The following is a 16,301-nucleotide window of genomic DNA, read 5'->3' on the forward strand; positions in this document are numbered from 1 at the left end:
AAATTATCACTCATTTGTTAATTATTAAAAAAAAAACACTTTTCAATTCAAGTTATCAAATCATATAATAACTTGGCATCCAATTCCTACTTAACGAAAATATTTCCAACTATTATGACACAAAAAAGACACAATAAATGGTTTGAATATAAGCCATAAATAATTCATAAAAGTTAATTTTTTTTGATAATTTTTCTGTAGCTATATTTTTTCCATAATAAAAATATTTTTAGATCAACTTATTCATCCATTGAAACTAATTAAGCTTTTTATTCCAAAGGTTATAGGTGGAATGGTAAAAAAAATATTTATAATTCACCAAGTTAAAAGTTCAATTTTTTATTGAACAAAGTGCTCAAATAGCCTATTAAAATATATGAAAGGGATAGTTAAATAACCCTACAATGCAATAATGAAATTTAATTTGAGAACCTTGCAATAATATCTTTGTATTATAGTCTTGGTCGGTTGACATGTGGAGTTTGACTTGATCAAACTAAATATTAAATGGCTGCACATAAATTAGGGCTTTGTGTATGTGATAATTTTGTAAGAAATAAGATAGATAGTTTTCAGGAATATTAATGTTAAAAATAACATTATTTCTTTATATAAAGTTTTCATGATGGGTTAACAAACTCCTATATAAACATAAATCAAAAGCTATCAAGTAAAAATAAAAAAAAACTAGATAAAAATTCTTTTATTTGGATAAAACCCAAAGTCACTCACCTATTAATATAGAACGAGTTCTTTTTTTTTTTGTTTAGATTAACTTTATTTTTTTGTTAGACCTATAAAAGCTATTATTAGTATTCGAGTAGTTATTGATCCTTATAATTTTTAATTTGTCTCTTAGAATATAACTTTATATATTTCTCTTTTCTTTTAGGCTATCATTATGGTCATCATTTCAATCTTTTCCAAGATAAATAAGCATCAAGATTAGTCTATGTCATAGATCAACAACATATTGGTGAAGTAAGATATAAATAATTATATCAAGATCCTCTATTATTGGTTATTTTTCTAACATATGTATTTTTAGTTGTCTCAATTATAGTTAATAAAATTATTAGTCAAGAATTAAGTAAAATTAAACAATTGAATGATACCAATTTCTTGATTTAGAAGTGTCAAGTTCATCATTTTTTGTTCAAGACAAAGTTAATTATATAATTGATGTTGATGTTCTACTACCACCATCTAAAAATACTAGCTTTTTTATTAGAAGATCTTATAAAAAAAAATATATATGGATGATAATAAAACTACTAGAGAGATCATGCTTACTTTTATGGAATTTAAGAAAGAAATTTTGCTTGAGTTTCCATTACTGATGCATATGATAGTGTTTTAAGTATATGTTTAACTTTTAATAAAAAATTTAATGGTACCAAAACAAAAAAAAAATGGTAATGTTATTGAACATGTGAGTAGATTAGTTATCATCTAAAGAATTGGTTTCCTTATGAGATCTTATTACTTGTATGATGCAAGTTCCAATTATATTGTATAATTTATCTAATTCATGTGAATAAATTATCATATTACTTAGTTAAATAAGTTATTCAATTACTATGAAAAATTTACCAACATTACTAGGTGTAGAAAATGAAAAAAGGACTAAAATAAATTCAAAAGCATTTATTATAACTATTACATCTAATGGTGCACCACTAAAATTTAAGTCTTTCAAAAATAGAAAGAAAAAAAATTTTAAAAAGAGAAAAGAAAATAATTTCAAATTTCCAAAAAAAAATGAAAAAGGTGAAGACAAATATTTTAATTCTGGAAAATCGAGTCATTAACAATTTAATTGTTCTAAAAAGAAAAATGAAAAATGATAGCAAATTCAATAATGAAGATTCCAAGATTATAATTTATGTTTTTTCATAATATTTTATAGCAGATGGTGATAGTATAATTTAATGGAGGAGGGTTAAGATTGATAAACTTTATCAACTTAGTATTTTTACTTGTAATAATAAAAATATATTAAATTATTTTTTTGTTTTTATTAATTTTGTTCATGATAATTGTTCATATATTGATGATTTTTATATATGGCATTTATGGTTAAGACATTATTAAGAAAAAATAATAACAAAATAAAAAGAATAGTTCATGTAAGTTTAATTCCAAACATCAACATATAATATAATGCCTGTAAACCATGTACTTATAGTAAAATGACAAGGAAATCTTTTCCTAAAGGATTAAGATCTAATGAACCTTTAATAGTTATTTATTCTTATATAAATGGTCCATTAAATGTTAAAACTCATAAGTGTTTGGATTGTTTTGTCATCTTTATTGATGATTGCTCTTTTTATGGTTTATGTATAAATATATTTGATGAATAAAAACTATGAAGTTTTTTTTTTAATTTAAATTTATAAAAATAAAGTTGAAAATCAATTAGAAAAAAGTATAAAAGTGATTAAATTTGATTGTGTTAAAGAATACATGTCTGATTTATTTGAAAAAAATTTAAAACAAGATAGTATTGCACATCAACTTGCTATATCTTATACTCTGTAACAAGACAAAGACAATGTTGCTTGAAGATGCAATAGAACTTTACTTGATATAGTAAAATATATGTTACATAATTCTTATCTTAGTTCACATTTTTAGGGTGAAGCTATAACTATTAATTAATGTTATTAAATTTGATTTACAATAAAACTCATATGAATTATATGTAAGAGGAAAATCAACTTAACAATTTAAGGGTGTTAGGATCTTTTGCTTGTATATTCATCTCATCACATACAATAAATAAATTAAATAGTAAGACCATTAAGGGAAATTATATTGGATATTGTGAAAATTCAAGAAAACATAATTTTTTAATATCATATTATATCGAATTAAAAAGTTATATAGTTATATCATAATATCATATTAGTGTAGAGTAATATAGTTATATCATATTAAAAAGTTCAGAAGCAATTTATGTGAATATAAGTTATATATAATTATTTCATATTAAAAAAATTTAAAAAATCAATGTAGATATAAATTATAAAAAAGATACCTAAAACAAAGTATTTATAAATTAATTCTATATTTTTTAAATTTAGTAAAAAAATATAAAAAATTAAATTATATCGAATCACTTAAATTTTAAGTTGATTTGATGGGTTCTTTGTATTTAAATATATTAATTGCAAATTTAAGTTTTGTAACTTGAAGCTTAACTAAGCTTAACTAAGCTTCATATTACCTAGATTCTAGATCAATTTATTAAGCTGAGTTGGATTCATATCTAAAAATATATATCATATTTTGCACAACACCTACTAATTTTTCTTTTTTATGATTTGAAACTCAACTAATTCTTTTATTTTATTTAGATTAAGTTTCTTCTGTTACTGTAAATGTAAAAGCTATAATTTTTATCCTCCAAAAGCTTTTCCTTCTCCTTTATGTGGTGCCAGAGGTGGGTTGTTAATGGTCTGTCAGATTTTGTCTTTTAGAATTGAGTGAAGAATAGGCAGGATTCGGTGAGAGACTATTTAATAATGCGGTAAATGTAGTTTATTGAAGTTTTTTTTAAAAAAAATTATATTAAAATAATATTTTTTATTTTTTTAAATTAATACATCAAAATAAAAAAAAAATTAAAATCAAATTATTTTAAAAATATAGTTGAACACAATGACAAATAAGATCTTAATATTTTGTTACTGTGAAAATTATTTCGAGAATACCTCAGTAATTATAATTTTTGTAATTATTTTTAAAAAATCTTAAATGCACGCTTTTATATTTACTTGATAAAATAAATTATTACAAATACTAATTTTAATATTCAAACTTGAATTAAAAAGAAAACGAGAAGGCAAATCTTGATGACAGGAAAACTATCTCTTAGAATTATCACCCACAATTCATATTATAAATAATGGGGGTAATTAGATGTCACTATTATTATAAACGTATTTTAGGAGATATATTTACCCATTAAACTTGGTTTTAATTTAATAAGAATAATAGCAATAACAAATAATTCAAATTTGAACCATAGAAAAAATAGTGAAGAAAATAACATGCTGTTGGCTTAAATTTGGTAGGTTTTTGGTATTATGATTTAAGATATTTTTTTAAGATATATTTTATTTAAAAACATATTAAAATATTTTTTTAAAATTCCATGATTTAAGACTAGCAAAGCGATGGCTCACCTAAAATTCTACAGCTATCGTCTACTCCAAATTGTCAAAGAAGGTAAAGTGTGAATTGTGGAAGGACATGGAAAATGTGTTGCAAATTACAGAAGACAGGATAGGGGGGAAGAAGGAGCAGAGAAATTTCCTCAAGTCAATATTACTCCCGTTTGTCAACAGCTCATGGAAAATGAAGGGCAAATTTATTTATTTTTTATATATATTACTTTTAGTACAATTCTATGTGACATAAGGTGTTGTATTCAAGGAAGATAAATAATGTTTTAGTGTGGAACTTTTACCCACACGAGCAGATAAAATTTAAAATAAAACACAAATTAAAATATGGGTTTTTTGAATGTGAAATTAATATTTTCTTTCCTCATTTACTTTTCTAAATTTAGATTTTGGGTTATGAATATATTTGGTAATTTAGTGTCACGTGTTTTATAAAAATATTTTTTATTTTAAAATATATTAAAATAATTTTTTAAAGATTTTTTATTTTTAACTTTAGCATATCAAAACCATTGAAAAACACTAAAAAACATTAATTTAATGTTTTTTTTAAGTCAACATATTTTTAAAATACATTTAAACACAATTGTAAATGCAAAAACAATCGATATTACATATATTGCAAGACTAATTAATTAAAGATCCAAAACCCAATTTAATTCATGACCCTTCTTTTATCTAATTTTGATATCTTAAACTATATTATATCAAAAGAAGCATTCATTTCTACCTTATTAGGTATGTTTTAACTCATCAAAACAACCCTCATAACCATAATGAAAGTGGTTAGGGATTAAAAAAAAGGGTAGGTCAAAAGTAAGTTAGCTTTGACAAATGTTTAGAGAAGCTGTTGACCAATTAGCCTCTTAAGTCTTAAAGCATAATGGAAAGACAAAGAAGCTTGTCCACGCCACCAAAAACAGTTTGCCATGTTAAACACGCAAAGGAGAAGAGAAATAACTATGGAGTCCATCTAACGAAAGACATTTGGAAAAAATGGTCTGAAAGAGAGATGAGAAAGTTTTAGAGAAGCCATAACTGTGTTAGAGCTTGAGATGTGAGTTTGGTAGCTCATGATCTTACAGCAAGTTGACAGATAGAGGATTCTAGAAGTATATGTTCGGTAATTGAATGACAAGTTTCACTTGCGACGATAGCCTTAACAAATAAGAAGGAAGAGTGCTCGAATTAAGTATTCCTTTATTGAACTTCTTTTCTATAATAATAGTGATGATTACATCTTCCTTACCGATAACCTCATTAAATCTTGTTATTGTAAGAAGAGCTAAATGGTATTTGATCCTTAAATTGTTTTTTTGCGCGATTGTGCCCTCTAAGCCTAAATTGCCATTCCAATTGCATTTTTTTAAAAGAGGATTGAATTGAAAGTCAAGTAATCAACGTGAAATATACGGGTAAAATAGATTATGTCTTTTAATTTTATTTGAAAAGTATATTTGAGTCCTTCATCTTTTTTAGTTTTTAGGTGACGAATTCCTCTTATTATAGAAAAAATAATTTCAATCCTAAATTGTTTCTTCCATTATTTTTCAATTCTTATTGAGTGAAAGAAGAGAGAGAATTGTTGAATTCCATTATACAGACAAAAAAATATTGTTTATATGATTACAACTACTAAAATAATAAATTTTTGTTCCAAATAATTTTATATATCAAAGATAGATTGAATTAAATGCATTTATTTATCTGAAAGTGTTTAAAAAATATATCTAACCTCAAGAAGAAATTGGTTTTTGGGTTTTCAAACTTTTTTTTTTGCACTTTTAGAGGCTAATGGTTAGTTTAACAAGCTAAGTGTTTTAAATTGATAATGGGTTGAAAATATATTGTTAGAAAAAAAACAAACCATCTTGATTTTTCAGTTATCATAGCAGCTGAAATCTAGGAATTCCAGATAATACATAGTCTATTTATTTTTTAAACTAAATTAGGATGGAAGACATATCATCTGCTTCTCAAATGAAATCTTGTTTATTTATTTTTTATATTGAATTGGGGTGGAAGACATATCATCCGTTTTATTATCTTACAGAAAAAATTAATAGGCTAGGTGTTTGGCCTGATCTCATTCTTTATATATATATATATATATGTTTGATTTTTCTTTTAAAAGTGAAATTATATTTTTATTGGTCCTTAAAATTATATTTAGACCTATAAAATCAATCAATTTAATTCAAACTAGCTCATACATGATTTAATTAAAAACTTAAATAAAACAAATAAATTTTAAGATTTGAAGATTAACTCATTAAACCAAATTTAATAACACGCTCAAAAAAATTTCATGCTCTTGACATTTTGTTTTTTGCATTTAAAAAAATAAGTTTAATATATGGCGGAGTGAAGGCTAGTCAACTAGTAAAGAAACTAAAAGAGGTAGAGTAATAAACCATCTAGGTGATGGCTAAGTGGTAAAGATTTAGGACTAAGAGGTTTGCTTTTTCTGTGATCTCAGGTTCGAGTCCTTGGTTGCTCATATAATGGTCACTGGAAGCTTACATGATCGTTAACTTCAAGACCCGTGAGATTAATCGTGATATGCATAAACTGGTCCGAACATCCACGTTAATAAAAAAAAAGAAAAGAAGTAGAGTAATAGTAACATGCCACTTTAGTTAATGCTAAACTGCTTTATTTACATTGTAATAGTAGCATGCCACGTAATAGTAGCAGCCCTGGTATGAAAAGGTCTCAATAGAACTCTTGTTTAATGCCATCAGAATCTTTCATGATCTTTAGTTAATGCTATAAGAATCTAAATGTTCTTTATCATACGGTATGCTTCAAATCCCCACTTTTGAGCTATACATTAAACTATATGTCTCACCTCTTATATATTATCTAATACATCAAAATAAAATAAAATTGAGAGACCAACTCACTTTCTTCACCATTCATAATTTTTTATTTTTTTTATTTTCCCCATATTTTTTTTTCATTTATTGTTTTTTAATTTTATTTTTTTAATATTTACTTGATTTTAAAATTGTCTTTATAAATTATTTTGGATTATTTTTTATAAAATTATTATAATTTCATCGGTTGGGTTTATTTTTCTTTTGGGCTTAAACTAGTTTTCTCAGGCCTATGCATTTTGGACTATTATTAGCCGTTTTCTAGTGCTACGAGCCTGTATAGCCATGGAAGAAATGGGGCATTGTATTGCAACCCGTTTGATTATGCTGGTTTAAGATTTTTATTTTGCATAACTTTTGTTTTTACAAAAATGGATATATAATGATATAAAAAATTATGATAGATGTATTGTGGTAATGGAGTTGAAGGTGATGAAGCAATGATGAGGAAGCTGTTTTTGTTGTTGTTGTTGTTAAAATAATTGAATAATATTATAGGTGAACTATGGCATTTAAAATATTTTATAAAATTTTATGTATTTTAAGATATTTTTCAATATATAAAATTTTAAGGTTAAGTATAAAATATTTTATGAAAAAAATTAAATATTTTAAAACATAAAAAATAAAAAATATTTTCTTCGCAAAGCAAACAATCTCCTGAACTTCTTTGTTTTTTTTTTTTTTAAAAAAAGATGAAAATCAAAGGCGCCGCGTACATTCAATATTGTAATATGCTCTAGAATCCAATTATAATTTAATTAGCTAGTTATAGAATTCAATTATGGTCCGTAATTCCTCTATGTATTTTTTTTTTTCGTGATGAAAATAATTGCTTTAGATTGTTGTTTTAACATCCTGATTAAGTTGTATAATAAAATAAGTTACCAATTTTATAAAAAATTAAAAATAAAAGTAAATCATAATAACTCTCTCGAGACATTGTCAAAATTATAGAGATCATTCAAATATCTAATGGTTTGATAGAAAAACCCTTTTATGTTTTTAAAAAATATTACATAACCCTATTTTTGCATATAAAATACCCTTAATAGCTATTTAAAAAAGATAGTTAAATTAAGAACTTAAAAAAATTGGAGAAATAATATATGAAAAATGAAACATATTAATTATTCTTTAGAACATGAAAAATATTAGTTTTACAATTTGATTTCATTAATTTCATTTTGAGTTTTTTTAATATTCTTTTTCTATTTTTTAAAATTTTCAATTAATGGAAGTATTGTTTCCAGACCTAAATAGCAGTAATTAACAGTATTTTGGATATATTAGGTAGTTTTTGTCAAAGTTTGAAATTTTTAGATGATTTCTGTAATTTCAAGATATCTGAAGAGGGTTATTATAATTTATCCTAAAAAGAAAATGTTTATGAAAAAAAAAAAAAGTGTTTCAATAAAGGCATCGTAAGACCAATTTGTAGTTTATACATAGATTATTTCCATTCTCACCTGCAATTATATATTTGGGATATCTCCAGGGAACTTGGAGGAATGACAAGTTGAATAATACAACAATTTTATTAGAAAAACATGTATTTAATACAAGATTTAGAACAAGTCAATTTCCGTTGATGGTCGCAGAACTAAAATGCGCTTCCCATAGAAATGGAGTTTGGCAGATGCAACGGCCAGTTACCATTTCCCATGACACAGCTTTTGGTCGCAGCCTCGTTACAAATGTTCTTGAACTATCCACCTTCCAAACATGGCAAAACATTCTGCAGGCCTGTACGCGGGAGCAGTGTGTCCTCCACCCTACAAATTAGCCAAAGAACGAAGTAAACAGAAAGATGCAGTAAGAATTCTCTGGGCAGTAGAAATGGAAAGTTGACCAATCTCCTTACCTTCACAGTCGCAAATGCCAACTGACTGGAGTAAGTCCTCGTGTATCTGCACGCACTTGCTCAAGTCAAACTCCAGATCACTTATTTTCTCCATTTATTAGGCTCTTTTAGCAGGCAGATTAAGAGCTAGAGAAGAGTTACAGAATTCCAGCAAATTGATCAAAACGAATATTCATTTGAAGAACATACCCTGCAACTTGACCTTGATAGTGCCATGGCTGCCAGTCATCGACAACAGAGTAGTTTAAATATCTTATCCATGCTTGAGTTCCCAAGAATGGTGCCTCCATGTCATGATCGCCACTGTTCAATCAATAGAGTGACAGACTATATCAACCAAACTATATAGTGTCATAGTATGTCGTATGAATAATAATAATAATAGGAAAAAAAACAAGACCAGCAACCTGTAGATTAATCTGCGGTAACCTTTTATCCCAAGGTCTATATGATACTTGATGCTGCTCTTAATTTCATAAGTATAAGGTAATTTATAATTGCATCGTTTCCACTCCTCTATACTTCCCTGCATCAAAACAGGCTTACATTATTCTCTTACTGATTTCTTGCAAGCTAAAACTCTTACTGCTAGTCTCAAACCTCAATCCCATACCTCTCGCACATGGAGTGCTTTGCGGACATTATCGTCATTTGCCCAGTAAGCAGCGAGAACATGTCCGTAAGCCTGTAGGCATCAAGGACAATTTTCAAAATGAGGAAAGGACCAGAAACAAACTGGCATAAATTCATAAAAAAGAACATTATGTTGATTGTCTGTTTCCTCGATGATCTTCTGTCAACATTTCTATATCATAATATTGATATCTTGTGACAAACCGGTTACACAAGTGGAGCTTTAAAGATTATTTTGTCCTGTCTTAACAATTACATTTCTTGTATGCATGAATATTGCATATTAGAGGAAGGGGGAAGGGAATTACACGGCATCCGATGGTAGGAAGATCAGGTTTGAAATGGAGGAGTTCTCGAGGGTTCTCACGGAGATATCTTCTTTTGCCCAACGTCTCTATCAGACGTGGGGCATCACTAGGACACTTGCGTTCCAAAATATGTGCATCTTCAATATCTGAAATGCACTGAGAAAGCGAATGGCTCTACCTGCATTAGCAATGAGTTCTGGGGAAAAACATGAAGGGGATTTCGCTGGATATAAGTTATGGATGAGTACCTTATCAAAAGCCTCTACATTTTTCAGACACTCTGCATTGCTCGGTTTTATCGTTTGATATTCTCCTGCACAACTTTTCTTCAGTGACTGAAACAATTTGTGACACTTGTTAGACATAATTTCAAGCTAGTAAGCAAGGCTCTATAATACCAAGTGGATCACCTCATAGAGTTCATCAGAAATAAGTCCCATTCCATGAGCAAATGGAATCCTCGAGTTAAAATCAAAAGTAGGATCAGTAATAGGGTTCCCAAGTATGTATCCCTGCAAACGTACAAATTAACCACGACTTCCATCAGCACATCTTCCATGCAAGCACAAATTGATAGGTTGAACAAAGAAAATTCATATTCAAGTTTAATTTTAATTGTGTTTATTCTTTAGTTTTACGTTATCAAATATTATTATTAATTTAATTTGTGGATTTAGCTGAAATTTTACAAAGAATTTTTAAACATATTATTCTAAAATAAATTAAAAAATAAGGTTAATTAGAACTAATTTTTTTTTGAGATATAAATTAGAAAATACAATACTAATTTTATTATTTGTTATCTTTCTATTTATAAACATTTTTTTCCCTTGTAATATAAGCATATTCAATAGCTTAATTTTAGAGGTTTTTTTAATTTTATAAAGATTTTTAATAAACCACAACATAAATTTTCAAATATAAAAATAATTTCTTAATATTTCAAAAACTTTTTTCACCATAATTATTTTATCTATCTTGACTACACAGAGAATCAAGAGCTCAAGCATTTAATAGCTTTATTTTATAAATATAAAATTCAGATCAATGACATAATCTTTTTGTACAAATAAGAGAGAGAATAATGGAATATATAATTGGAACCTTGACATTTAGGAGAGGTTCGATACCATCATTGTTCCCTGCAGCCATTAAAAGTCAAGTGAATGACAGCAGGTCCTGTCATTTCGATATCTCAATTAAAAACAAAATTTTATCCTGTCATTTCGATATCTCAAATAAAAACAAAATTTTATCATACCATTAGAAATATTTTGAACAATTGCTGGAACGATCTTGCCAGAGTAGGAGTCACCAGCAATGTAAATTGGATTTGCAAGAAATTCTTGGTGATCCATTAGCCACTATACAATGCAATCAAGAAAAAATAACTAAAATAAATTCACAGATTCTACCCTTCAACCGCAAAACGGACCAGAAAGTTACCTTTCGAAGAAATTGCTCAGCATGCGAAACTTGTTTGAAGTCGCTTCTCTGAAGAGCAAGAGGGGTTCTTGCATAGGAGAATCCAGTGCCGGCAGGCAAATCTAAAAATATTATGCTGGAGACCTGAAATTTAATCACAGACGCAGCCATGCTTAAGAATAATATGGTAGAAAATGCAGCTTCTTATCTGGCAGCTCCTGCCTGGTACAAAAGGCAATATCACCTGTGTCCATGAGTATGGATTCAAAACCAATGTAGGTAAGCTCCCATTGTACTCCTTTACCTCAAAACTTATTGGACCTTCGAATATAAAACATCAGAAATTCATTAAATCTCAATGGTCTGGATAAACTCAATGTACATAGTTACAGTGATCGTCCAAGTGCAGTAATGTATAAGTAATTAAGTGAGCTGCTGGCGCTTCTCATACCGATTTCGAAAACAAGACCACAGAAGGCAGAGCAGCCGGGGCCACCAGTTAGCCAAAGCAAGAGAGGGTCGTCTTTAGGATTCCTCTGGGACTTGATGAAGTAGTAGAAGAGCTGCACATCCTCCGCTTCATCCACTCCAACATACCTGATAACTCCACAAACCCATCATTGCATGATTGTAATTTTGATCAAAATCCATGAGTCGTCTATGAATGTGTATAGAGTAGTAAAATCTGTAAACCAGTAAAGGTGAAGGTCTAAAGCCCACCCTGTTTCAAGGTGGAAGGGAAGGGGCCCCTTCAACCCAGGAAGAAATTTAACAATGGAGCGGGCGGCAGCAAGTTGTAACCAAACCTGTAATAGCAAAAGAAAAGGAAGGCATTGTTTGGCCATTGATTTTGAAGTTGCTGTGTTTGTTTCTATGGTTGAGTTTCAGTTTCGTGTATGGAGCTCTTCTCAAAAAAAAAAAAAAAAAAAAAACTAGTTTTTATGATTGAGATGGCTCAGTTGTATGCATTCAATAACCGCAAGGACAGCCATTAAAACAAACACATTTTCAGACACATTCATATTTAAAATATAGTTTTTTATATATCAGCATTTTAATATGGTTATTTAATGTCTGATCTAAACTTTATTATATTCTCATTCTTTGAGTTAAAGGAATTAATTTTCAAGCTAAACTGGCTAAACCTTTTCTAAATTTAAATTTAAGAGTTAATTCATGTAATTTTAAATTTAGTTGACTTTGTTTATTTTAATATATTTGGAATCTTCCTTCTTTTTTTTCAAGATTGCGTTCACATTTTACATATAAAACTAATGAGATAACTTAAATACTTTCAACTTCAATAATATATATATATATTTAACCTAACTCATCATTTTTAACTTTTAGAAATAAAATTTAATATATCAAGATTTTAATTATTTATTAACAATTTTTTAATTAAAAAAATAACAAAGAAGACATTAATTAGCGGGGGATTCGAACTACTAGTTTTGTTTTAATTTAAAACTAAAATATTTCGATGAGAAATTATAATTATGATATTAAATATTTATTTTATTTTTAAAATCTGAAATGAAACATATAAAAAATTAAAAATAACTAATAACGAGGATTTTAGAATTCGAGGATGTTAAATTTATTTTATTAGTCTTATATGCAAAATATGTGTGAAACTTAAAAAAAAAAATTTAAATGCATCAAAATAGAGGTTAAAAATAAAAAACAAATTCTCATATGATTTTAAATCTGAATTCGAGAACAATGTAGTTAAGCTCCCATTGTATTCCTTTACCTCAAAATTTATTGGACCTATGCATACAAAATACAAGAAATTCATGAAATGTCATTGCTCTTGATAAACTCAATATGCATATATGGTATTTTGGATCAATAGTTGTCCTTTCAATTATTATACTTTGAAATTGAGAAAGTTGCCTTCTAAAATAGCATAATTTTTTTTATTTATGATAATTTTATTGGTGCTTGTGATATTTAAGAATTTTTTGAAAAAAAAAATTAATTTTTTTTTAATTTTTTATATGCTTCAAAAAAGATATCTTGTCCATTTCGTTCAGTTTAGGGCTGATTTTTGTTCGTGAGCTTGTTGTTATGCCTTTGCCATTGTACTCTTGTCTTTAAAAGGGTACCGATCTTGCTTGCTTGGCTCTAGTAGTTTCTAGGGCATGGAATCGTTTTCTACTCGTTTCCATTGTTATGGGCAAGGTGGAGGTGCTCTGGGCACTCGTATGAATCTTCCTGACCCGTTCGCCGGAGTTGTGAAGGTCAGATCTTGGGAGTGTTTGTCTGCATTTGTGCAATAATGCTGTGGTGTTGGTTTACGAGCGGTGATGGCTTGTAACGTCGTGATGTTACCAGGGCTGTCTTGTCAGTATATGAGAAAAGAAAGATGGTGAGCATTTAATGCAGGGGAAGAGTGGATAAGATGTCAGCTCAGGAAAACAAAAGGCGTGGTGGGTGTTGAATTATTTCACGTCACTCAAATCTAAATGACAAGTGTTGAATTATTTGCATTTTTTAATTAAAATAATACTGTCCAATTAAATATATTGCTAGGAAATTATTCAAATGACATATATTTTAATACAACTTGGCACTCATTTTTCTATCGATCTATGTCATTCGGTCGGTCGGTCGGTCGGTCGATCATTCATTATTATTTTTACCTAGTTTGAAAATTGATTTAATCTTACTTGAGACAACCTTGGAGATTTATTTTAATTTTTATTCAAGCAAAGTGGTTTTAATTTTTTTTAAAAAATAATTACTCTAAATATCTTATAGTTTATTTCATTTTATATTTTATTGTTTCAAAAATTACATAAAGTTTTATAAGTTTATAACAATTTACATGGCATTGAAAAAAATCAACAAAAAATATTAAATTATTTATATGTTTGTTATTATATATAATTTAATGACTAAAAAACTCTTATTGCTTTAAAATAATGAAATTATTACTATAAAAAACTCTCTTTTTGTCAAATATGAAATCGTAGCCACCAACGTTAATTCAGCTATATCTTTTTGTACCTAAGCAGCCCAAGTAAATAAATAATCTCACCAGGCTCAACAATCTCTAGTTAAGTACTAGTTATGTAAATGACGTGATGCTGTGGGTTAATTTTTTTATAAAAAAAATAAAAAAATTAAAATTTAAAAATATTAGATTTTTTTATAAAATTTTACTCAAAAATCTTGATTGTAGTTATAACATCTGACCCAAAAATAATATTTATAATAATAATAATAATAATAATAAACTTGCAAAGCCTGTTACTAATGAGAAAAAAGAAAAAATAAATCTGAATCAACTGAGTTAACCCGTCAAATCAGGTTAACCCGTCAAACCTGAGATTCGGGTCATGGAAGTTTGATAACTAAAAAGAAAAAAAAAAAATCAATGGTTCAAACGAAAAAAAATTAACAAACTAAACTAAACAAAAAAAAAATTGATTAAAAAGGAAAAAAACAAAAAAAAAAATTTAGGTTAACTCGTTAAACCAGATTAACACGTCAAACCCGAGATCCATGTCATTAAAGTATGATATCTAAATAAATTTGTTTTTCACATTAACAAACTAAATTAAACAAAAAAAATTCATCAAAAGAAATAGAAAAAAAGTGAACATTAACAACCTAAAATAAATAAAAAAATTAATTAAAAATACAAAAACAAACAAAAGACATAAGCATATTACCAATGAGAAAAAAGAAAAAAAATCTGAAGCGACTAAGTTAACCCATCAAATCAGGTTCACCTGTCAAACCTGAGATTCACGTCATGAAAGTTTGCTAACTAAATAAAAAAAAAATCAATGAGTCAAAAAAAAATTGATTAAAAAGGAAAAAAACAAAACAAAACTCAAGTTAACTCGTCAAATTCGAGATTTGTGTAATAAAAATATGATAACTAAATAAAAAAAATTTCACATTAACAAACTAAATTTAACAAAAAAATTCATTAAAAGAAAAAAAACACAAAGAAAAAAGCAAAAAAAAAAAACCCATATGCAAAACAAAAAAAAAGAAGAAAAATGTTTCGCTGTGCACTATGTGCATAGTGATACATTACATGTAAAAAACAGAAGAAACAAAAGCGAGAAAAAAAAACTACTGCTACAGTGAAAAACCCACGCGTTTTAAAGTTAATTAAAAAAAAACAAAAACAAACAAAAGATATAAGCATATTACCAATGAGAAAAAACAAAAATCTGAATTAACTAAGTTAACCCACAAAAGATATAAGCATATTACCAATGAGCAAAAAGAAAAAAAAATCTGAATTAATAAGTTAACTCCTCAAATGAGGTTCACCTGTCAAACCTAAAATTCACGTTATGAAAATTTACTAACTAAATAGGAAAAAAAATCAATAGGTCAAGCAAAAAAATTGATTAAAAAGAAAAAATAAAAAAAAATTCAAGTTAACTCGTCAAATCTGAGATTCATGTAATAAAAATTTGATAATTAAATAAAAAAATTTCATATTAACAAACTAAATTTAAGAAAAAAATTCATCAAAAGAAAAAAACACAAAGAAAAAAACAAAAAAAAACAATTACGAAAAAAAAAAAGTCAAGTGTTTCACTGTACACTATATCCACAGTGAAACACTATAGATAAAAAACAAAAGAAACAAAAGCAAAAATAAAAACAAAATCTACTGCTACAGTAAAAACCCACACGTTTTAGAGTATTCTATAATAATACTCTAAAAGGCTTCCCATGCCTTTTAATTATATTTATATATAATGCCTTTTAATTATATTTATATATAATAATAATATTATTATTATTATTATTATATTAATTTATAATTATATTATAATATTATTATTTTTATTTATTTTTTTTGTTTTTTGTCTTTGTAGATATGATTTTCAATTTATAATCCTATTGAAAATTTTTTTGTGTGTGATTTCAATTAAATAATAAGAGTTTATACTATACTTATTTGGCATATCATTAGTGAATCTTTTAATCTTGACATTTGTTGTTATCTTTGTTTAACCCT

General features: G+C 27.0%; 1 protein-coding gene across 2 annotated transcripts; it reads right to left on the reverse strand.

Annotated features, from left to right (window-relative positions):
- Positions 1-8,634: 8,634 nt before the first annotated feature.
- On the reverse strand, positions 8,635-12,188 carry LOC105112133 (serine carboxypeptidase-like 3). 2 transcript variants are annotated; one of them, XM_011007722.1, is made up of 14 exons: positions 12,023-12,187; positions 11,754-11,899; positions 11,547-11,623; positions 11,324-11,446; positions 11,139-11,241; positions 10,982-11,019; positions 10,288-10,389; positions 10,126-10,212; positions 9,878-10,033; positions 9,550-9,621; positions 9,344-9,462; positions 9,126-9,239; positions 8,937-8,982; positions 8,635-8,847 (listed from the first exon to the last, which is right to left on the reverse strand). In XM_011007722.1, the coding sequence occupies exons 1-14, from the start codon at positions 12,145-12,147 to the stop codon at positions 8,764-8,766; spliced, it is 1,392 nt and encodes a 463-aa protein (XP_011006024.1). In that variant the 5' UTR covers positions 12,148-12,187; the 3' UTR covers positions 8,635-8,763. The 2 variants fall into 2 exon arrangements, with proteins under 2 accessions (XP_011006024.1, XP_011006023.1); XM_011007721.1 differs by having other exon boundaries at positions 8,635-8,982; positions 12,023-12,188.
- Between the last annotated feature and the right edge of the window lie 4,113 nt (positions 12,189-16,301).

Source organism: Populus euphratica, unplaced genomic scaffold, assembly GCF_000495115.2.
Source record: "Populus euphratica unplaced genomic scaffold, PopEup_1.0 scaffold384.1, whole genome shotgun sequence".
Taxonomy (NCBI): Eukaryota; Viridiplantae; Streptophyta; class Magnoliopsida; order Malpighiales; family Salicaceae; genus Populus; species Populus euphratica.